Source organism: Erithacus rubecula (genome assembly GCF_903797595.1).
Source record: "Erithacus rubecula genome assembly, chromosome: 3".
In the NCBI taxonomy this organism is placed as follows: Eukaryota; Metazoa; Chordata; class Aves; order Passeriformes; family Muscicapidae; genus Erithacus; species Erithacus rubecula.
The window spans coordinates 123,587,384-123,612,270 of NC_136689.1; the positions used below are offsets into that span (position 1 = coordinate 123,587,384).

General features: G+C 38.9%; 1 protein-coding gene and 1 long non-coding RNA gene across 3 annotated transcripts in view; one reads left to right on the plus strand and one right to left on the minus strand.

The window, feature by feature from the left end:
- CALB1 (calbindin 1) overlaps positions 1–13,333 on the minus strand; it is a 30,695-nt gene extending 17,362 nt beyond the window's left edge. For both annotated transcript variants that reach the window (XM_079301364.1, XM_079301363.1), the window contains exons 1-6: positions 13,153–13,333; positions 12,788–12,864; positions 8,229–8,303; positions 3,516–3,599; positions 3,371–3,427; positions 349–426 (exon numbers count right to left, since the gene is read on the minus strand). In XM_079301364.1, coding sequence (XP_079157490.1) covers positions 349–426; positions 3,371–3,427; positions 3,516–3,599; positions 8,229–8,303; positions 12,788–12,864; positions 13,153–13,234 — 453 coding nt within the window. In that variant the 5' untranslated portion in view covers positions 13,235–13,333. The remainder of the gene's footprint in view (positions 1–348; positions 427–3,370; positions 3,428–3,515; positions 3,600–8,228; positions 8,304–12,787; positions 12,865–13,152) is intronic.
- LOC306799834 overlaps positions 13,085–24,887 on the plus strand; it is a 44,136-nt gene continuing 32,333 nt past the window's right edge. The window contains exon 1 of the long non-coding RNA XR_013773696.1: positions 13,085–13,216. This is a non-coding gene — a long non-coding RNA (uncharacterized lncRNA). The remainder of the gene's footprint in view (positions 13,217–24,887) is intronic.

The window sequence follows — 24,887 nt, forward strand, 5'->3', positions numbered from 1 at the left end:
TCTTGAAGCAAGGGGAGAAGGAAAGTGTGAGTTTGTAAATCTAAGGAAGCCACCATGGCTTTTAAGACAAGAGACAGACATCACAGCACTGTAAGAAGGCAAACCATAGAAAGTAACAGCAAATTATTTTGATCTAAACATAGAAATACAATTATGACAAGAACAATTTTGCTCCTATGAAATGTGGAGACTTTGGTTTTACAACTAGCAGCACAAGGGAGCAAAACAGGGAAAATACAATGGCATTGTATGATATTATATAAATACCAAGAAGGTTAAAAATTCCTGGACTTTTCTTTTTGAGCAGTACTGAAAACTTTAAACTATTATTCCTATAAATAAACTTACCATTATTTCTGTGTATTCTGTTAGCTTTGAGTCTTCAATCTGCTTATTTGCTTTCTGTAACAAATCTTTCAAGAAGCTCTGTTAAAATAAATAGAGTAATAGGTGAATTTTTATCTACAGTATAAAAATGTTTGACTTGCTAACTTCAGATTAAAGTAATGGAAAATCCTTTTATTTCCACTTTAGTGGAAATATTTATTACTGAATTTCCCAATAAGTAGGAAAAACTAGTTATTAACCGCTAAAAATATATATTTCTTTTGGTAAGTTCAAGTATACTGCATTCTGTTTGGAAAAAGTAACTAATAAAACTTCCTGCATCATATGCCATTTGTTGTATGGTGAATTTGGAAAAAAGGTTTGGCTTTCAAGTATACTGCTTCTTAATAAGCACTATCAGTAAAATAAACCAATTAACCTTGGGTCTCCTTGAAAGTTTGTATGCCTAATCACTTCTTGCAGCATTGGAACAATTCTACAGAAAGGATCAATGATTAATTGAGCTTTGTCCTTGCCTATGGCAATACCTGATGCTAGAAGTGAACATTGCTTCTTTCTACCTTGTATTTTAAACGTGTGCAGCCAATTTCATTGCATTTTTGAATGAGAATTTGGTGTCACATAATGTGAAACACCAGACATTTTTACTTCAAAAAATAAGATGGTTTCCACCCATTCAGTGTTTTAAATTTCCAGATCTGTGACACCAAAAAAAGGCAGATACCAAATTGTTAAGCAAGGACATTACAAGACCTGATGAAGGACCTAATTCCTGTAATTAGTTGGAGTGTCACTATCTTCATGGAATTTTTGGCCACATTTCAAGATAGAAAATGTGAGAGCTTATAAAAAAATAAACTTGTATTGCTGGACCTGAATGCAAACATGTCAATAGTTGTACGACTAGCACCCACTATAGTTCTTTTAGCCTGGCCCCCTCCATGCTGGAGGCCCTTCCTAGTAGCTTGTATAAAGAAGAACACAACTGAAATGTTGTGAATGGATGTTACTGAAACATGTTTAATCTTCTGTGCTTCAATGGAAAATAGAACTCGAAGGGAAATTAAAAGGCTATTCAGTGCATGTCTCAAGAAAAGGATTCTATCTATGTAAACTTTCTGAAGTACTCTCTGAGCTATTGCCAAATCCTTCCTAAATACAGGCAGTGATGAAGAGTCTGCCTCCCCCTTAGACAACACATTCTCCTGCCATTACTATTGTTAGAAAGTTTTCCTGATTTCCAGCTTAAATTTCACTTACAAAGTTGCAAGTGGGTGTACTCCTCCCATAGCAAATACTTAAAAATGTTTGGTCTTGCCAAGAAATACTGATCTAAAAATAAAACTGGACATTTAGGTCTTATTTTCAGTGTTAAAATGGCCTCCTTCTCTGAGGCAAACGAAACCTCACAGCACAAGAGAGATGAACCATGAGAGATTCAGTTAAAATCATTCATTCTTCAGCTGGCCCTCAATCAGCCCTGCCTTTTAAAATCTATTTTAAAATATAGCAGTCAGCAGGCATCATCTAACAGCTGGAGAATTCTCAAGTGCTACCTTCTCCTGATCCTACCAACTTTAAATACACCAACCTGGTGAAAGCAGTCAGCAGAAGAATGGGCTTGCCTGTCTGAGGGTTACACTAAGCTTAGATCCTCAGCAAGTGTCACACAGATATCAAATTCAAAAGAGAAAGGGAAAAGAAAAAAAGATGTGAATTTTCTGTCATGGGTTCCCTTTCTGAGCAGAAGAACAATAAAGATTTTTAGCAGTTTGATCTCCTGGTGCTTTATTTAAAACTTGCATCACTCTTCTTTATGCCACATATAGACAAAATAGTCCAAATTAGATGGATAAACACTTCTAGATCTTTCTCTTGCAATGAATAGCTTTGATTCCTTTGAATGTAAAGCTATAATAATGAATCAAATGCAGTTAAACTGTGGAAAATGGCACCTTTCTACTCAGAAAGCTGTTCTATATGAGCATCTCTGCTCTATGAAGAAAGGCAGAGAGAACTGGGACACTTAAGCTTGGAGAAGAGGAGCTTCAGGGGAACATAAAAGTATATAAATACTTCAAGGGAGGGTGCAAAGAGGATGGAGCTAGGCTACTGACAGGACTAGAGGCAATGGTCACAAAGTGAAACACAAAATGTTCCCTCTGAGCATCAGGAAACACATTTTCACTGCAAGGATGAGACAGCACTAGCACAGGTTGCTCATGGAGGCTGTAGAGTCTTCATTCTAGGAGACATGCAAAGGCCATCTGAACAAGGTCCTGGGCAACTGGCTTTCAGTGGTCTTGCCTGAAAACAGGGGTTGGACCAGATGACCTCCAGAAGTTCCTAAAAACCACCCTGTGATTATGTGACACTAACTCAGCATCCACAAATTGATGTTGGTTGTATGACTAGTGAAATAAAATCACTCTCGTTTCAACTGTGCAAGGCTGAGATGGCTAATGTGATAACCTAGATTCTGCTCTTATTTATGCACATTAAAGCTGATACCAAAATCCTACAAGGTTAACCAAGAAGAAGCAGCACAGTTCCATTTTTGTTAGTCTAACAGTATTACAGTTAGGAAGTTCTGGGGTTACATGGTAATTGAGACAGCATCAACTGTCCAGCAGCATGGTGATTAATACGAGTGATGCTCTCAAGAAAAAAACGCAAAAAAGCAGCTCTTTCCCCTAAGAGGCCAAAAAAATAATCAACATGGCTGTCAGAGACTCATCTTGCTTTCTTAATCTTTCTTACTTCTAAAACTACCTGGTACCCGAAGTAATTTGATACCAACACTAATTGAATAAAAACGTGGTTTAAAAAAACATTGATCAGATTAGAGTTTCACTTTAAGTAATTTACTGGCGATAACAACATCAGCTAATTGTATTGCATTTTTTGCCAAGTTTGAAATGCAAAAACATGCACAGGTGGGTATCTGGAGAAAGAGATAACAGCACAGGCTGTAATTCAACACCTATTCTCATGTTGTGCATGCTCATAGATATTGGTTTACCTTAAGTTCCTCAGAATCAATGAAGCCACTGTGGTCGCTGTCATATTTCCTCCATGTCTGCAATCAGAATGTGAATGCTTTAATGATATGTTTATGGCAAACGGGTCTTCCATGGTTTTACAACAGGCAACTTTTCATACTGTACCTGCATGAAATCTTCACTTGACTTTAGCTGCTGGCATCTGAAGAACAACAGGAAATTCTCTTCCGTTGGCAATACCTGAGCAAGCTGTAACAAAATTTAAGAAAGATTAAATTTTGGCTCTTCATTAGGCCAGCTGAGCCTGTAAAAGAGCACGAAGATTTTTAAAAGTGTAGGAAATTCTTTGTGCTTATACTGCTGCTGCTGTACTGTGGCCCACTTGGAAGCTTCATCCTGCTAGCTGAAGAGTTTGGAAGATACCAGCTTTGTCATAGTCACCAAGGTCAAACAGAACTTGAGGTCTGAGAGAAGGGAGCGAGGTAGCACTTTAACAAAATGGTAGCTGGAGAAAGGGGGAAGAGATCACCCATGCAGAATTAGGATCTGTATTAAAATCCATTGAATCAGCATGAAGGGAAAGCATAAAACAAGGATTCACACAGGATAAGTGTGAAGGACCATGAATTAGGAAACTGAGAAGTACAGACTATTCAGATACCAAGGAAGAACAAGAAAGAAAGGAACACTGACATGAAGAACACAATTGTAATGCAAAGGTTAAATATAAGGAAAAGCCAGGAGAAAAAAAAAAAAAATAAAAAAAAAATAGGGAGGGTAAGGGATGGCAGTTCTCATTTGTCATTCACAGAGATGTGTTCATAAAGAGCTATAAATACCAGAAAGAAATCAAGAGGGCTTTTAGCCCTGCAAAACCAGGGACAGTTCTTCCAATGCCTCTTTTCTACAAAAGGCTTTTTTAAAATCAGACATTATTGAACTGATTATTGAAAATGTTCATTTACTATAACTCAATTTTGGCAAGTGACAAATGTAGAAGATGGAAAGCATTCTGTATAATTTAATGTAAAATCATGATTTGTTTTTAACAAAAGCTCATTTTTTTTTCTGTCCTCAAAATGTATTAAATATGTTTGGATTTTTAAAAAAAACTTTTTACTTGAAGAATAGACCAGCTGTGCTTACTATGGAGAAAATGGAGAAAGACAGATTTCTTAGCTGCATTCTTTTATGTAAAATGACATCTGCAGACTTTCTGGAGTCCCATCTTAAAATTTAGATTCAAATTTTTATTTTTCTGCCTTCGTTTCATACCCTCAAGTCTTTTGTTCTGCCTATTTCAGGGCTATTGCCTAATTGCTGAGGCTTTTTAATTGGGAACCAGCAGAGCCATAAGTGACTTCAGCTCTCACTCCACAGCCACAACAAAGTTATAGAAACATATCTCTTCTTTCTCTAAAATCACATATACAAGGAATCAGTTAAATTCTTTTGGTGTTGGTACAGCTGAAAACACACATCAGAGCACTCTCCTTACAGAAGTGGTGCAACTGATGACAGGCTGTCAGGCCCATCAAACCCTTCTGAGTGCTTTTCCTAAGTGGCTGAACATGAAATCAAAATCAACCCAAGAAATGTGTTTTTTTCAGCAGCTTTCAAAACCTACTCCATTATAAATAGCATATACATGTATGCATAAGTATATATTTATCTGTATGCAACAGCTAAATGTGTGTAACTTAGTCCTGATTTATGAAAAATACCTTTATTTCTGTCATGATAGAAAAGCTTTGATTGTTAGAGTGCACTCCTATTTAAAAGCAAATGTGGAATGGAAGAACTATTTAGAATAATGAAGATAGTTTGGGAGAAGTGACTGATTATAACAATGGGAAAGGATTTGCTTGTGTGGAAAATATAAATAAGATGTCGTTCAATGACATAGCTAACTCCTGTGAATTTTGCAAGGGCACCATAAAATAGTAACTGTCCAAAGGATCATTAACAGCTTATTAGCAGTACCAAACTGTATTTGAGGCAGAGAATATATTACCTCTGGAAGAAAATTACCTTATTTTAAGCTATACCTCTCACCCTTTGTAAATCTCAGGGGAAAGCATGAAATTGCTTTTTGTGGAAAACGCTGCAGTATTAAAGGGATGAGTAGATTGTGTGGAAACTGGTTCAACTTCCCAGTCCCAGTTTTATACCACTACCAAGAAGAAAGATGGAAACCTGGTGCTATTTTAAGTGATGACTTCTTAGCGGGGATAAGCATAGGGGGGCTTTGTGAGCATATTTGAGTAAAAGTGCAGACCACTGCAAGTCTGGGTATGCCAGCAATAGTAGTTTAGTGAGCCTTGAGCTTTGCTGCTTTTATGGAGAAGGTTGGTTATCTCTGGACAACAAATAATAGAGGACAACCACAAAGCCTGAGACTGATTTGACTCCTCTCTGGTCAGCTGCAGGCTGAGGTGCATCTTTATAGGTTACCTAGCAGGAAAATACTCTCAGTACCTAAAACAATATCAGAACTGTTTTCTAGACATTGTTCTCTAAGTAAATTCCATTGATATTTAATGCTATTTAAAATTCATTTCACCTGATAGAGTGAATTTGCTTTTTAAAATCCCATAATAGAGCATGGGAGTACAAAGAATATTTTAGGCTAGTAAGTAGTCAATTTTATGGCAGCAGTAATCTTCAAATAATTTGAATGTGAAATTGCTGCAGTTATGAATTTTGAAACCTTGGGTTTCACAGCCACATTTTAGTAAAAGCATTGGTCTCAATGAGTACAAAAGGTGAATTAAAGGTCTCTTACACAATGGCAAGAAAGTGGGCAGGTCAGGCTCTGCCTAGAGCTGGAGGACACTGGATAATAGCCAGAGAACTAACTGCAGTGTGCTTGCAAAGACAGAATCAACACTTAATCTGAGCTGAAAATCCACTTCTTCCTCTGTGAAGCCACTCAGGCCTCCTCTTTATCTCAGTCAACAGACCTTTCCTGAAAACTCATTATTGGCTGGCACATTCTTTGTCAAAGGCTGGGTGTTCATTTTGAGGGTTGGGAGTCTGAATGGCTTTACATAAGTCTTCTCAAACAGCACTCACACAATTTTCAGAAAAACTATTTGATGTACTATGTAAATGGGAACAATCTAGAAATATTGGATAATTTTTTTTTTAATATAAGGAAGGAGAATCAAGTCCAAATACCAACTTTAATATCATACTGCTCTGCACGTACCACACATTTCACGAGTCCCATCAGCAGTTTCCAAATCAAGCTTCATGCTGATGTAAGGGAAACAAAATATAGCTATTGGGTTTGGAAACTTCTATATTAAGGGAGAAAGTCCCTTCAGTCACTGAACTCCATACTATCACTATTCAGTTGCTTCCGTGGATGCTGAGCATGCTTGGCACCTCACTGGGGGTGGTGAGCCAAATCAGACCCTCTTGGATTTGCTCATCTTCCCTCACTAAGTCAATATCAGAATCAGAAATAGAATTTGAAAGGTAAAACTTCCAGTTATCTTTTCCTAAGTGAAGTAGTACAGTCTTTTTCAGGCACTGTTCACACATTTTTCTTGCATCAGTACTTGCTATACAATATTCAAAAAGACTAATTTAAATAAAATTCTTCAATAACAAATAAATTAGCATTTGTTAGTCCAAAACAAACAAAAAAAATGTTTTACCAAATAAACACTACTTCTTTCTAGATGCAAAGCTATTTGATCAATGCTAAGTGTTGTTAAAAGATGCACTTTAAAAAATCAGTTGTGGATGCAAGTGAAACAAATTGTTCATATTTCTGTAGTAGTTTAGTCACAATTACATATGCTTTTAAATAAGTATATAAAATTCTTGAGAAACATGACAGAGGAGAAAAGGTATCTTGAAATTATCTATTGTATCAGCAGTGACACTTTCTGTTGATTTCTACAGATTCTATTCAGTCCTCTGTTTTAAAATTAGATACTGACCCAAAGCTGGTCACTGTAGAAATTTTGCAGGCCTGGCTTGTTTCCAGCTGTTTCTTAATTAGCTCTCTAGGTCAGATTTCTTATTATCCAGAAAAAAGTATAATATCATTTAATAATAAAACTGCAGTCTCTCTGCACTCAGAGTGTCATAAATGAGTCATTGATGTGAGCTCAGAGAAGTGGCTTCTCAAACTGTAACCCTATAACTCCACAAACTGCCCTTTTTTATTTGCAGTTCTGAAGAGTGAAATTCAGAGAAAACACAATGGTCCCCCTCTCCTTAGCAAGTTGTCTAAGTTATACAATTGTTGAGCAGCTGTAGAGGAGAAGATGGTTATCTTCAGCCTCTTCAGAAAATGGGAGTAGGGAATGTGAGAATTTTCTGCCTGCAGTTCTGTTAAGAGTTCAAGAAGGGAAATCCTAAGAAATTGTTTTTTATTCATGATTAACATGCTGGCTTACCGTATTTGGGGTTTTTTAGAATAGACTACATACAGTGACTGCCCAATAAAGTTCATTCAGATGTTATCATCACTATTAAGAATGGTGACAGAGCATGAGTTCAAAATCACAGGTAGCACTACATCACATTACTTTTCATCAAATTACCTTTTTTATTTAAATTTCTAAAATAGAACTTTTATCTGCTTTGTAGAAAACTTAAATTGCTGGTGATGCTTATTTGTATGGAATAAAGAGAGAAACGTTACATGACTTTTGAAATGTCTGTAATGTGGTAAGGAATACATTACTTATGTAATTATGTTAATGAAAAAGTTTCATTAGTGAAAAGAAAAAAAAAAGATATTTTAAGGGCAAGAAATATTCTGTGTATCTAAAACCCAAAAGTAATGGCATATCATGCTCGCATTGTTCTGTGCTAAATGGATTTTATTCTATTAAAGTTACAAAGCAACTCTCTTACCTCAACTATACCTATTTTTCCATCAGTAGACTTCCCATATTGGTCCACAAAAGCTTTCATTTCAGGTGTTAAATCCTACAAAGTTACAATGATAGAATCATTACTTTAAAATACAAGAAACAAATGTAAACATACTTGAATAATCTATTGTTTGCCAAATAATATACCACATTTAATGAAGTACTCATACATTGCAGCTACACTCATTAACTTTAAATGAAAATGAGCATTGTTTTTTGTCATAAATAACATCATTCTGATAAATTTTACTTCCTAGGGAATTATAGCCAGTGTGAATGAATAAGTATCTAAAGTATCTAAATACTTAGAATGCTATTATAATTTACAGAATGACAAAAATTATCAAGACAGATGTGTTAGAAGATGTGTCTAACAGTCCCTTTGTTTAGGATGGTGACAGTGAAGTTCATAGGCAATTATTACTCCGTTTTCTCAGTTTTCATTTTTAAATTAGTAACCTGAAGGCAGTGCAGAATCTTTCAAAATAAGGAAAAAAATTTCAGTATAATACATCTGAACACCAAAATAGTCTTTCCACATCTTTGAGTGGATTTTTCCTGAACAATGGATGCTATTTTAGTCTTAAAAGATCTCATCACAGTATCATATTTTTCACTGTTTAGTATTTGGTTATCATGGAAACAGAATCAAAATGTCACTGCTTAAATGTAGAAAGGGATATTTAGGCGGGAGAAAATTTTAAGCAGCACCTTAAATCTGACAGAATAAAGGCATCATTGTTGTCCATATATATTATGACCCCTGCTATACATCTGTTTCCTAAAGACTGTTCTCATTCTAGGCTATGGCAAAAAATGCCTTGGGGTAAATATCTAAATATTTGATTTCACACCTCAACTTGACCTGCCTTTCTTTGATATGTCATCAACCTTCAATACTGATCAAACTTTTAATTTTCATTGTATTTCTTAGAGGTAGAAGCTAATTAAACCATTCAGCAAGAATAAGGTTACAGTTATATTGAAACAATGGATGATTCTACAGTTATAGATGAAGTTATGTCAGACTTTTGAAATTAAAGGTTTAGTTGTTATAATAGATCTGATTATATAGGATCTAAATGATTTTCTTACTGGAGACACAGAGACTCTCAGCTGTACAAAGTCTGTTGTAGCTTGTCCCAAATTTCACCTACCAAAGCTAACTAAAATGTCAGTTCCTTGTAGCTGATACAGTCACGGCCTAGTATCCTATTTCTGTCAAAGTCATCCATAGCAGGTTAGTAATTTGCTGTGGCTTTAATTAGAGATGTGGTTATTAATATAATGGACTTCAAAGTCACCTTTCATCTAATGATCCCAAAGTGGGGACAAGTTTGCTTAGCAGATGGAATGGAGAATTAGACACTTGGATTTTAATTAGTCCTGGTTAAATATTTTACTAATCTTTCTAATAGCAGCTCCGCAGTGCCGGACAGTGCTCAGCCATTAAAGGGGGCACAGTTGATTACAGGTTAAACAAAACAGGAAACTTATTCTATAGTTCATTATTCAGAAATTATGGTGAGTTTTTTTGGTGTTCACTTCACCTGCTTGAAGAGTTATGTTCTTCAACTAAATATTTTTAGTCAAAAAAACTTGCTTAAATTTAACCAAGTCTAGTCCTAAACCTCATAGAGATGCAGTGCTCAGTTTTTGAAATGAAGAACCAGCTAACCCTTCACATCTCAATCAGGCACCTCAGAAAAGACACTTTTCCAACAAATGGAAAAATTAGCTTTTCTAATATTATTTGAAAATGTAAGGCTAGTTGGCACTACAGAAACATTCACATAATTGTGCTCAAAAATCTCATATTTCTGTGGAGAAATATTGTCAATATCTGTACAGGCAGGGAAAGTCAGAAATGGCTGTGGAATAGCTCAGACAAGATCCACCTATTGACACTCTCAACCTCTGCATTGGTCACTCATACCCCAGAGTTTCTTTCAGCAATTGGCACACCCAAATAGAGAATGTATTGCTTAAATATGGGTCACAATAAACAGAGGCTATGTTTATATACTTTTGTAGCTTTTATCTTTAAAAAAGAGTTCTTCTAATATGGCTGAAGTTATAGCAGATCAATTCAGTATCTACCATAATGCATGAAGCAAAAAGGCCTAATGTTACCAAACCCCTGCAATAAAACTTCTGAGCAGACATTCTCCCCCTTTCTGGCATGCTAGCCTGAATCAAGCTGCATGCTACCTCTGTCTGAGAAAAGGCAGCTGTGAAAGTACAGGCTTACTGAGTGGATTAATACAAGGATTAGCATCAGAACATAATTAGAACAGTTCTGCAGCTGGGAAGAATATTGGGAAATATTAAACCATCCTATTCAATGACAGCATCAATGTAATTCTTTAATGCATATGGCATGACTGATGTAAAATCCAGCTATGAAGAATGCATAATTGAATATTTCAAAAATAGTGAGCTGAAGAGTGACCTGAAATCCAGAAGTTAATGATGACAAAGAAGCTTTGGGGTGTTAAAAGAAGGACAGACAAGGAAATGACATATAACCTACACTAGTTTCTCAATGTGTCCCTTCTGGCAAAAGAATAGATATTCAAAGATACTGAATTAGTATCCCATGAGACAAGAAATGAAATAATGAGATGCTTGTTTTGCAAATGAGCCTTCAAATGCAAGAATCAGGTTAGATTTGAAACCTAAGATGACATATAGCTGTACTCCACAGCCTACAGACCAGGTGCTGAATTTGGTTTTGCCACTGTAGATTGCTCTTTTCAGCAGAACACTCCAAAGCTAGGTTTGAATCAGAGAAATGGGACAGAAAAATTTAAACATCTGGGCATTTTTAGAATACACTGTCAGATATCAGCAGGAGTTATTTTAAAAACCCCACATGTATTATAACATTTGTAGCAGATAAGAAAAATCCTGCAAGGGTTTCTATGTTACTTTGAGTAAGCCATGCTTTTAAGAGATGCGCACTGGCTTCGAGAAAGAAAAGATGCTGACCTTAAAATCATAAATATTTTTTACCTTGAGCTTCTAATTAACTTTTTAACTGCTCAATAACATATTAGCATTTCTACTAAAAATGCCATTCATACTAAATATAAAGAGTCTTTAATATCTTCTTTCTACTGAGCAAAGTTAAGTTCCCTGCACTTTAGCACAGAGCGTATTATTTCTATTGCAGTACTTGAAATGTATTGAAGTTGTTTAATCTTTTCTGTGAATAAAAAAAAAAGGTATTTTTCCTCTTGAAAAATCCACATTCCTTTCCCAATTTTCTGTTTTGTTCTGAGGTTTCTTTAACTTCAATTTTGCTTTATTTTATTTTTAATTTTAGTTTAGCTAATGCTCAGGAGAATGAGCCTACACCAATGTCTCTAATAAGAATTAACGGCTACCTAGACAGCAGTAACACTAGAGGCATTGCTGGGAGACAGATTTTCATATGTGCAAAGTTTGTAATCATACAATTTATATGACAATTTTCCAAAAGAACAATTATTCATATTAAATTTTTTCTGTATTTAAGTCTAAAATATATAGGAACTTTAAAAGCAAACTCAATTATTGAAAAACTATTTCTCATTTTGGAGGCATTCTTACTATGAAGTATTAATCTATTTCCTCCATGCACATATCATCCACTTAAATTATACTTTTTTTTTCCTGTTTCTTCAGAAGTCTTTTAGCATACATTCATTTAGACTGATTCCATTAAGTTATATATTGGACTTTGATGCTAAAAGTGGCTGTATTTTTACATGGAATCTTTAATTTATTTCTTTCTCCCTTTTCTTTTGCTCCCTGCATGGGTATAGTTTATAGGAAATTAATAATTAATGTTTTGATAACTCACACTTAGAAGTGTTTTGACAACACTGTCAAAAACTTCCTTGTCTCTGAGCCATTTAAACAGACAGGATTTGGTACTCTTACTGCCGGTGAAGAGCAATAAGTGTTCAGGAGTCATCTGCAGATCTATTTAGTGACCACCAAGGGGCAGAAACGCATTTCAGCCCATGCTGCCCATTAGGTGTGAAATTAAAAGAGTCCAAGTACCCTGAAGTTCTGGGGTTTTCTCTTCCTATTTTTCTCTTACTCTTTTCTTTCTCCTTTTTTTTTTTTTTTTTTTTTTTTTTTGTTTTGTTTTCTCTCCCTCCTTCTCCCCGCCAGTTTTAATGAGTACATATCTGGATCAGACAAGATTAATTGCAATGGGAGACGATCCCATCCAAGACAAAAAGCATCCATACGATTCCTGACTTTTCTTTGTAAGCACTGTCAGAAGTATCAGCTTGTAGCCTGGCAAGGCACGAGTGGGAGCCTCATCAGTGAGCTGGACCCTGGTTTCACCTTTCCAAAGCAGACGATTGATCTGATGTGCAACCTGCTCATTTCTAACCAAGCTATTTCCCTCTGCCCGGTGCGGCAGGTGCATGAACCGTGTGACGGCAGGAGAGAACGGAAGGAACCGGGACAATGGAGTTTGCTCAAGAAAACTCTTCTTTCCCGAAGAAGACGGAAAAGTGGGGCGAAACATTAACCTACCAAGCCTGCCTTCTTCCGTGCCTGCTGCAGCTCCTGGATGAAGTTTTGTAGCTCCTTCCCGTCCATGAACCCATTGCCTACAACAGAAAGAGTTACGGCTGCCGTCAGCGCTCCCTCCGAACTCTCTCTCCGTTCTCCAGCGCCGGCAGCGGCGCTCCGAGCCGGCTCTCCCTCCCGGCGGGCGGCTCCCCGCGCCCCTCGCCCGGCCCGGCCCTGAGGGCTCCGGGGCTGCGCCCGAGGCTGCGGGCGGCACCGGGCGGGCTCCGGGCACCGGGCACCGGGCAGCCGTGCCGTGCCCCCAGCCTCCCGCGGGCTCGCCCCCCTCGACCCCCGCGCCCCCGCCGCCCCGGAGGGAAAGGAGTCACCGTCGGAGTCGTAGTGGTGCCAGATCTCGAAGAACTGGGCGGCCGAGATCTCCACGCCCTGCAGGTGCGTCTCCGCCGTCATGGTGGGCGCGGGGCGGCGCGGTGGGGGGGGCGCTGTCCGCGGTCCTGACTCGGCTCTGCCCGCGGCCGGCGCGGATCGGCAGCGGCGGCTCCGACGGCTCCTCCCGCCGCCGCCCCGCCGAGGGCTATTTATGAGGCCGCCCCGGCCGGGCCACTCCCCCCGGCGCTGCCCTCCCTCTCCGCGGGCCCGGCGCGGGGGGGCCGGGGTCTCCCGACGGCGGCACCGGGGCCCGGCAGCCCGGCGGCGCGGCCCTCGGGAACCGGCCCCGCTGGACGTGGGACGGTGTGAGGGCCGAGCGGGGAGCCCCGAGCGCCGAGAGCAGCGCTGCAGACCCGCTCGGGAGTCCCTGCGCATCCCTCGCCGTGCCGTGAGGCGCGGGGACCGAGGGTGAGCACGGCCGCCCAGTTCAGCCGTGGGGTTCCATCTGGAACAGGGTCCTGGGATTTACAGCGTGGCTCGCAGCACCGCGGGGTGTCCCGGTACAAGGAAAAAAACATTTGGGGCACAATGTGGGGTGCAAGGAACCCGTTTTTCGCTGTTCCGTCCCCAGTCCAGACCTGCAGACAGCTTTGCACGGAGCTGATCTCTGAAGAACCGCAACCTTTTACCTGATATTCGTTCTGAGATACTATGGGATATTGAGATATCCATATGGAGAACACAGTGCAGAGGCATGAGGGACACTATCACGGTCTGCTCTTTTTGTTGGTAGACCAGCTTTGGAGACTTGCTGTCATATCAGCAGTGAGTTGGAGGAAGGGGACAGAGCAGCTTACAAAAATCTTCCTCTTGCAGTGGCGAAACATGGTGCTGTGCTGGTAATAACGACCAAGTCCCTTTTGGGATGACTAATTTTAGTCATTAGGGTACCTGGGTAGTCTGAAGCACTGAAACTGCCTTTCTCCTTCCAGCAGTATCCTTCAGATACCACACTGAGTTACAATGGTTTGATGGTCAAGATCACTGGCTGACAGGACACTCCCAAATGGAATAGGTAGTACAGTAAAGATGAGAGATGCAGACAGTTGGGAAACCCAGAAACCTCCATGTTTTAAGTGATCAGCATGGCTAACAGTAGGGCAATAGAATGTTAAGAGTCATGAACAGCATGAGCATAACAAAATAACAGGATAATGCAGAAGACAGCAAAGTGCCAAAGGGGATGGATAACCCATGAGGATGAGAGGGGGATGTTTAGTTAAAGTTTGACATGTCGTGAGAGGGATTTTAGTAGATTAGGTGGCTGAAATCTTGTATGCATTATGGAACAAGATGTAGACATAGTGATTAAGTAATCATGAGACCTTGTACTTGATTCCTTCCATCTTTCCATTCTCCTGTTTCTCCACCTGTTATGTGCAGCCCTCTCTCCTTCTGGCACTGCTGTTTGGCTGTGAGCTCTTCAAGAGATGCACCAGGTTGCCTGTGTTTTTTAGCTACTGGACAAAGCAACAGCAAAGAGAAAAGACACAAGAAACTGATTATTAATCTCTTCAATTCAAAATATTTGTATTAGTGAAAAATGTTTCGACTAGTTTTGCCATCACAAATACCCACTATATTTGCAAAAGGGCTGAAGAAATTTTAATATTTCCTTACAATCAGGCTCTGTGTTTCACCGTGTAAAAATGAAATAAAAAAACGTGACTGGGGCAATTTCCCATCTACGAACCACTTTTAAGGCATGGCTTTCTCAAAGAAAGAGACTTCAGTAGGAGCCATATCATGAAACTTTTGTAATCTGCCTATATCTTTTCTCAAAACTAAAAAATGTGAACCTAATACATTTCCATAAAGCAGCAACAATGACCAGAAAAGAGAGAATTCATGAGGCTTATTTTTACAAGGAGCGAGGACATGGCAGAGCTCTGGCCTCAACAAATGGAAGCACAGTGAATCAAGCCTGGGATTATTCTTTGTACTTGGAAAAGACAATGGGGTGCCAGTGACGCAAGGACACTGGAAGGAGACAAAGCTGGAACTAGCATTTCCTTCATTTTTAGATAGAAGATGTCTGTGCCAGTGAGGCAACTTCTTATATGCCAAGCGTATTGAATTTCCCTGTCCAGTGCAGAATTTCAGCTTCCAGCAAGCCTGCAGGAAAAGAAACCAAGTACTGAACCTGTTTCAACAGACCTCTGACTTGCATCTGATGTTGATTTGCCCCTTGCTGCTTACCATTTTCCAATGGCACATCACATCTTGTTCTCGTCCCTTTTCCCTGACCCAAAAGACTGTAGCTGAATGGGAACGAAGAATTTTGCATTGTTTGGGGCCAGCTCAACCTTGTTCATCTGACTGTTCAGACTTTTAAACGAACAGGAGCTGCAATGTTTACATTTTCAAAAGTTCTCAGAATAAAATATTTTACATAGGTCATGTGTGGCCAGGAGGATTTAAAAGAGTCTCACATGAACTTTTGCTGCTTCTCCCCGTAACTGTACAATTAAATGCAGATGCTTGGACACGTTGACCTCTCATTATGCTAACGTCTACAAAATCAGTGTTGGCTCCAGAGCATTTATGCATCTTTGCGTGTTCTTTATAAAACAGCATATCAAGGTGAATGGGTTTATAAGTTCTCCTCTGCACTTGACGTGATCCTTCTGCACAGGCATAAAAGTAGCAGACATTTCCGTGCAAAAATAATCACTTACATAACTAACTGCACACCATATTTTTATGATTAATGAATAACCAAGCCAGCATTCATATTTAATCCCACTGGACTCTGCTTATGCAAAACTAAATCGGAAACTGGTCATTTCGATTCAAGAAGCTATTAATTTCCATTGAAAGAGGAAGCACTGGAAAACATTTAAAAATGTAGATATATACAGGATGTGATCCATAACCCAATGAAGTCCATGCAAATTTTCCCTGTGATTCTAGAGGGCTTTGTGCAAGGACAAAATTCTTCTCATTTTCAGAAATTATATATATGGTGATAAGCAGATATACATATTGATTAATGAATTACTTTACTGAGAAGCCCAAGCCTCATCGTTCATTTTTACAAGAGCTACATGAGCCAGATCCATATCTGGCAGAAATCAGAAAAGCTACACTGAAGCCAGCTGAGAATTTGTCCCAGTATCTGAGTGATGATGGTTTTCTTTGAAAACATTTGTTGTTCAAATGCTTTTCATTATATTTTTTTTCTTATGTGGCTTTTCTGAGGCTTCTTAACACTGACCACCAGACTTCTCTCTTCATTCTCAGGAAAGCACCTAATGATAGTAGCCCAAGGCTTTCTCAAGATGTGTGGAAATCAAGTATGCCAATTATAGCTTAGAATATCCCCCAAATAAATAACAGGGCAAGTAATTCTCAGTCAGAAAACATAAAAATTTAAGCATCATGTGAAACATCACAAACTTGATTTTTTTGAGCAGAGATCAAAAGAGATACAAATGTAAGAACTTTCAAATGAACATGTCCAACATGAATGACACAAAAGCTCTACAAGGACCACTGAAGTTGCTCACTTAGCTATTCTCAGTCCATCATCAGAAGTTATATCAAGATTAGGGACTGTTTAGTCACCTCTCTTTTAAAGATCACTCTCTTGTGTGATAGTGAGTTGTAGCTGGATTTGCCTTATGAATTTCTTCTTTCCTGTTAGATCCTTAGTGACTATTAGCAGCAGAATCATTTCTGAAAGACGTGGAAAGAAACCCTGGTCTTTATCTGAAGTTGCCAGCTTTTCCATATGGAAACACAAGAATAAAAACCATTTTGAAGCAAGTGATTTCAGAGATTTTAATTACAATCTTTTCATGATGCAGAGAAGGTGTACCTTGCTATTCTACACTCTTAAATTAAAATACATATCTGAAAAAAATCATAACTGTAAGTCTTTTATAAGAGAAAAGGTATGAAGATTATGTTAATTTTGAAAAAGGGAAGACACCTGTACCTATACAGAGTATAGCATAGCATAGCACAGCACAGTATAGCATAATATATCCTTCTATTGTCAGTCTTAATGGTGGCAGATGTACAAACCAGATGATAGATAAGGGCTAGTGCTTTATAAAGGGATCCTTGGAACTCAAACCTTGGAAGACTTTTTCTTTTAAATCTTTGATCCAGGTACTCGTATAAGATCCCCAAGCCTGACACATAAACCAGGCAGAGAAGCTGGAACAGTGTTGGTACCTGGTCTGGGCTGCAGCAGAATTTGCAGAAGTGGTGTTAAGCTCTAGAATGGCTGCCTGTGGGTGGGGGAATGTGTCTTTTTGACTGATACTACAGAATAGTTTATTGCTTACTTTTTCTTTATCTACATTTCAATCAATATTTGTATCCTTTAAAAATGAAAAAGAAAATGCAGCATTGAAATGCACTTTCTATGTTAAGCTGCCCTTGGATTATATAGTCATTATGGTAAACCACTACTGGCACAGGAAATATATTATGTAAAAAGTGGAATACACGAGCCTTTGCTGGTTTTTGCAGACAGTATTATATAGAGACAGAAATATATTTTTCATACACAAGACAGAATTGTCCTAAGTAATTTTGAGGACTTAAAATATATTTTAATAGAAACTGCAAATTGATGAGTCACTTGTGAGTTCAGATTGCAGCATAATCCAAGACTTAACCTTCTGATAGATGAAGCTAGGGCCTAGCTCATCCCTTTCTAATCCACTTTATATCTTTACAGTCTCATCTCTAGCTTTCCAAGAAGAAACATATGACAAGGCAATGCTCAGCAACAGTTTTGTTAGAAGGCCTATAGTCTATGCAACCATGCTTTGTCATGTCTTCCTACCCTGTAAAATCCTCAGAGACATCAGAACATTTAATTCTTACTTTGCAGCTTCAAAAACGAAACGAATGTCCAGCATAGACCTCACAGGTGGTACTGACCTAACTCCAACCCAGCCATTCCCAAGAGCTGGGAGCATGATAACCTGTGGCTCCAGACATGGGGAAACAGCTTTTCTGCTTGAAGAAATACAGTACCACGTTCATGCATGAAAGGTTGTACTGGCTTGTCAGTGAATCAGTGCCACCAGAAATAGCACCTGATGTAGATGGGATCTGTTTGATGATCTGTTCCTTACTATAGACTAACTATAGCCAAGCAGAAAACAAGTGAAATCGTGCAGCATTCATGTACTTAGCCTCAGTTTTCCCAAGCTATGCCTAACTTTGTATTGTCTTGTATTTTGCTGCTAAGTACCTGACTAACTATGACATTTAAGGGATGACCTAACTCATACCAGTAGAAAGCAGCTTGGGATGACCTCACTCATGCCAGGAAAAACAGCTCCTCTTGCCCACCGGCCACAATCCCATAATACTTTTACCCTGGCTGCCTGTGAAGTGTTGTGCAGTTATTGCTACAGCCAAAGCTCCTCCTGCCACAAGGAGACCTTCAGACTTGAGTTTTCTCCATGGCACAGTCTGACTGGGGATGAGCTGCCCAGTGCTATCTGTGAGAGCCTGATCCAGTGTCCATCTTTGATTTTCAGTGAGTTTCAGTGAGATTTTTTGTGGTTTATGCTGCTATATGACAGACTGGATTTTTATTTTCTTTTTGTTTGGATTTTTCTCTCATCCCACTGTTTGGATTATGTACATTTGCATGCAATTCCAAACAAATTCAGCAGAGTTTAATTGTCTAGCAAGTACTTACCCAGGATGTTAGTGCTACTAATAGTGGTGGTAGTTACTAAAGTTTTCAGATATCTGCCCTGTGAGACATTTTACTGGAAGACAACTGGAAATTTAGGATCCTAATATAGAAGGTTTGCTTGCCTCTTTGGAGGATTTTAGAGCTCCTCTTGAGCATTTAGGACATTTTCACTTTACGTCCTGGAGAATTCAGACTGGCTAGTTTACAAGGCAGTATACATGCTTTGCCCAAGCATTAGCTCTGCAGTGGGAGGAAAGCTGGGTGTGTGTCAGTGGTCCCTGTTCCCAGAGTCCTCACTTCCTGAACACTGACTTCTTTTTTTTGCAAAGAAACTTGAGCTGACAGCTGAAAGGAAAAATAGCACTCCCACAGGTCCTGCTGTCCTGGTGAGTGGGGGAGCAGGGCTGTGGGGAGCACCCTGGGGCACACCTGCCCTGCAGTCCAGGCACATCCACAGGGCACTGTTCTGCTTGGAGGAAAAGCTGATTGTGTGGCAGAAGGCATGGACCTTAGGGAAACACTAGATGTGATGGGATCCATGTTGAGTGGTTTGGTGGGTCAATTCCCAGGGGACAGAATGAGAGATAAATCTTCCTCTCTGTTTTCTTTGTATCATCTGAACTGAACTCAATGCTCTTTGAGCATGAATCATGGGAAACACAACCTGCGTCCCAGTGTAGCTATGTAGGATGATCACATACTGTTAATTTGTAACTAGGAAATGTAACTAGGAAATTTCTTCATAAAGAATTAAAAACATAAACCATAGTCTTTTCTTGTTTGGCTTCACAGCACAGGCCTATCTCATACAATCTGTGTGCTACAAGCATCTACCACAATAGAACAGTTGCTTGAAAAAGTATTCATTCTAGCAAAGTTACAGAATATGAAGTTGTTTAATAAGTAGCTTCAACCTTTTGTAAGTAATGGAAAAACTTGTGTTATCTCATTCCAAATTCTTTTATTACAGCTATAGGTCAACCCACACAACTTGAAAGCCATAAAATTACACGGTGAGAGTCTCAAAGGGTAATATGGAAAAAACAATAAATAAAGCAAACAATATTATAAGGTGAACAGGTTCATCTTCCAACTGTGCTGAACTCAAAACTAGCTCAGCAAAAATGACGTAAGTGCCATTGTAATAAAAATTTCAGTCACTGCATGCTGCTGCACAGCATTGTGAGTTTTTGGTATGGACAAAAATATGTGTGATCAATTATTACTGTTACTAGAAGTCTACAGAAGCAGGCATGTAACTGTTTTTTCCCATGCAAATACAAAACTATAATTCAGCTTTAAAGTCCATTCTTATGCACAGCTCTCACTGAAGATCAGTGCCTGGTAGTCCTTCATATAAAAATGAGAATAACTCTTCTATATGCTGTTTATCTCCCAGATTATATGAGCTCTTTTAGCATAGATTTTTGCATTGTTCTAATTTAACTTTTTTCTATGCTTCATATTTCCACCATTTTATCTTCTTTCTTATCCACAGATTAAAATATGTGTGATTTTATCTAGAATATAGAGTATTTCACTTGCAAGCAGACTTTAGAAGACTGTTTTCAATCTCCCTGGTCTATTAAAAAAAGAAGTTCTTTAGAAATTTAAATAATTTACTTTGTAGATGAGGTCAAAATTAGAAAAGAGAAATTTACTAAGGCATCTCTTTTTAAATCTCTTAGGCAAATTACTTCAGAAGAAATTGACAGCTTCTTCTAAGTAGCTCCTGGAAATGATTGCAGCATCTGATAATCACAGCAGCTTCTTGGAACCTTGTAAATGATACATTAAAAAGTATTTATTTTGTTTTATTTCAAAATTCGATCCATTCTACATGCCTGCATTGAAGTTCAAGATGAGAAGCATTCCTTCCAACAATTCATAACATAACCACTTATCAAAATTGTCCAAAGTCTGCAGCAAAATTATGATTAGTAGGTTTGATATAAAAGCTGAAATCTTTTCTGAGAAAAGATCAGGGCCTCACCTCATGATTGTGGAAAGAAATGACATTTACAACAGCCAGAGAATGGAAAATGTTAGCAAGTTAAAGCAAACAGAAGCTTAACGTTAGGCTTTCACAACACAACAGTGCAGTGTGTCCAACCTGTTATCAGTTTACAACTTTAGCCTCACAGTCCTCTTTCCAAACTCACTGAGTTCTTTGTTACTTTTTGATTGAGATCGACCTGGATTGCGTGGCCATTCCCACTGTGCCTCGTGCAGCACTGCTGCTGTGGGAGCCAGCAGAAGTGTAAGGGCTGTGCAGACCAACCTGCTGCATAATTTCTCACCAGTGAACGCATTTAGTGTCTTCCATGGAAAGATTTTGGGGAACTTGCTTTTTCCTCTCAACTAAGGACTAGCTGTTGCCACCAGCAGGGTTGCCAATTTGACCAAGTGGAAGCAATGTAAATCAGGAAAAGTTCATCCTATGTTTAAATAGCTCTGAACTAAGAAAAACAAAGACATTTTGCATTCAATCATACAGGAAAAATGTGTCATTCATACTTCAATTGGTCTCTGTACATTCAGGGCACAAACTTACCTGCTCAGGTGATTTTGTCTTTGTCTCACCAATTGCAACACAAGACTGACCTCAGGTCTAGGTTTCTAGTCCCATGTTAGTTTGTGTGAGAATCATAGAGACACTTCCAGAAAGCCTCTTGTCTTCCACAGTCCCACCAGCAGGATTTTTACACAGGTTTTCTCTGTGTTCCACCATTAGCTATAATAGGGCTCTTCAAATGAAGCATGAGAATCCTACATATCCCAGTGCTTGGGCTGGCTCTCAGATGCCATTTTGTCTGCAGTGAACCTATCCCAGATTTACTGGGAATTAGAATAATAGCTAGAGGTTACCCAAAACTTTTCAGCAATGTCTCACTGGCTGTATCAGTCATTCAGTTTCAGAATGACTACTTTGAAATGTCTGCCCCTCTGCCTTCTCACCACGTCCCTACTCTTTCCACAGTCTGGAGGAAGGTAAGGAAGTGCTTCTAGCCTCTGTGCCATGGATAGGCATGGAAAAGGCAAAAGTGACAGATAAATGAGTGTGGAACAGCCTGAAACATATGAATCTATGTCCAGAATGGACAGAGAAAAATATCCCAGAAAGCCTCCCAAAAAAATGAATAAACCAACTGAGAAATAATGGAATTTGTGAGCTTTAACAACAGCATTGCTGCAGCCTGACAGAGCCTGAGTTAGACCTGAAGGAAGACCCAAGAAAGGATTATTCTTCTCCCTCCACCTATATGGTGACTCTATCCAGCCATATGTTCGAAGATGATGTTCTGATGCAGACAGCTCCAGTTGCTTCTCTTGAAGTCACTTCAATGACTAAAGGACAGACACACCAGAAAGTAAATATTTGTTCTGGTGGTGAGTCCATTCAAGTCCTGTGTTTACGTAATGGAGCATATGCTTGATTGACCAAAAAATCTTGCACTCTGGGTACCTCATATACTTTAGAGCAGGATTATTCTGATTCCCATGCCATTCTGATTTGCCAAACTTTGTGGTTCCCTTTATTTCATGAATATCCTACATGCCTTATGGGGTGGCACTTTTCCTGTTCTCTGTGATATTCTCTAGTGTACAGGTAAGTGGAGGAATTAGGAGTGTTTCACATGGCTGCTCTTCAGATTCTGAAGCTCATATCTTTGAGAAAAGTTTGCTAACTTCAGTTACCCTTTTCATCACTGTTTCTAAAGTCTTAGAACAATCTCTTTCACCATACATTTTCCATTGACAAGCCAAGTTCCTAGAGCAGGATTAATCTTTAATCTTTATAATTAATGTTTCAAGTAGCCTGAAGATGTATTTGTAAATACTGCAAGCTGCATCTTCCCTGGATGCCAGGGCAGGACTTTTATTAGCTCACAATGCACGTCTGGCTTGTTGATATAAAAGCCATAATACTTCTCCAGTTTCTTACACAGGACTCATATTCTTTCCTTTTGCTACACACACAGCTTCAAGGTCATTTGTTCTTAAAACTAATGTACAAAGCAGATACAATTCAAGAAAGTGGGAGGAGGCTTTGATTTCACAGTGGGCAGGCTGCATTCTTTATGCAACAGAGTTGGCGGAAGCTTTCTTCAGGGTCATTTCTTTTTGGGGAATTGCAGTTCATGATCTCCTGTCTCTCTATATTGATAAAAGACAGTAAAGCACAAGCAAACAGCAACAGAGTGCTCCTAAACTCTTGGCAACCAGAAAGTATCTGGAATTTGCATGTTGAAGACATGGCCCAGGAAATCCCACCAGAGGTGAGCTCCATGGAGCAGCCCAAGTTCAAGCAGGATCTTTGCACTGAGCTAAGTGGATGCCCAATGTGATTTTCTGTTCTTGGAACCAGAGTTGTTTAAAAATGCTAGAAAACAAGTGAATGTATAACACTCTGCAGCCTGGGTTTTACAAGTGGATCTTTTTCCTAGGAGAAGGAAAGTTTGGCAAGTTTAGAGATTTCTATCTGTCTCCAAAGTCTATATCTAGGCACCTGTGAACACACTGTATGACTTTCCAAAACTCAAATGCACACAGATCTATTAAGGCACTAGAAGCAGCAGATACTCACCATCATTTCCTGAAGGCTTTTTCATGAAGAAAATCCTTATCAGTTTTAGGACCTTTTATGGTGTGTACAGTAGTTCAAGATGGAAGAAAGTGAATTTCCTAAGTGGAATAAATTTTTTTTTTAATTAGGACCATAGCTAATTTATGATTACAACTGCAAGGGCACTGAAACATGCATAACTGTGCTAAATGGTCTTCATATTTAGATGTCTGATGTTTCATTTAACTCCACTGAGCTGAAGCTATAAGTTTGAAAAGTTCACAAATTTCCTGTATCTTCAGTGCAGGCTTTATAACGATCATGACATTAAATCAAATTTTCCCAACACCAAAAGAGAGGAGATTAAGTGACTAGTCTGAGATAAAACTAGTTGGATCAGATATAGTTAACTTGAATTGCTTGTGAAGATCTATTTTAAACTTAAGATTAACAAGTTTGTGTTGCTGCAGGCATCACACTCTCAGACTGGTTAACACCAGTTGCTCTCCCGGACATGCTCTCCAGACTAACCAGGCATGAAGTAACAGAACCTAAATATAGGTTTCTATTTTTGTTAGGTGTTGTCCTTACCAGGTAAAATTTCTCATTCCTTCTCTTAGTAGCATATATGGTTTTTATACAGTCACTTTCTTTAAAGCAGAGGCAAAGCAGCTATAGAGTGATCACTGGTAAGTATTTAGCATTGGCAAATAAAAGTATCTGGAACCATAAAAGGGAGTTTGGTGCAATTGTTTTAGTAGGTCTCCTTAGTGATATTGAAGTCTTTCTAATGCCTTTAAGTATGTGGTGTTAATAAAAATATGACTTCAATCACTGCTCATGCAAATGCTGTTAGTTGTCAGGGAGTCCTAGTCTGAAAGATGTACCTTGGCTTCAGTCTCCATTATCAGCATTACTGGTTTGGTTTTTTTGGTTGGTTTTTTATGGGGGTTTTTTGGGTTTTTTTTTGTTTTTTTTTCCTACCTCCCTTTGGACCTGAATTCTTTTCTAAGCAAACGTTTGTGCTTTTGTGTAGAATTTAGAATGTTCTGGAGACTTTTTTATTTTGTTAGTTTGCAGGAGAAAAAAGACAACAAACTTGAATATGTGTCAGTTTCTGTGATGTTAGAAAACGAGGAAATTAGCTGCTCATTTTAAATTTTTTTTCCCCCTCAGGGTTATGCTTAGGAGAAGGTAAGGAGAGAGGTCCTTTAAGCTTTAGCAGGAAGTATGCTTGTTTTATCAGCTCCTGCAGTCTTGGCTCAGTAAGGCACCTTGTTACCAGGTCACCATGCCCAAGAAATCTCACACTACTGGAAGGAGTCCCAGATACTCTTGTCCAAACACCTCCCCAGATCAGCTTTGTATCCTCCACACAAAGCAGCCTTAATATCAGATTAACTGGTCTCCAGATGATCCCCAGCTTGGGAAGACCC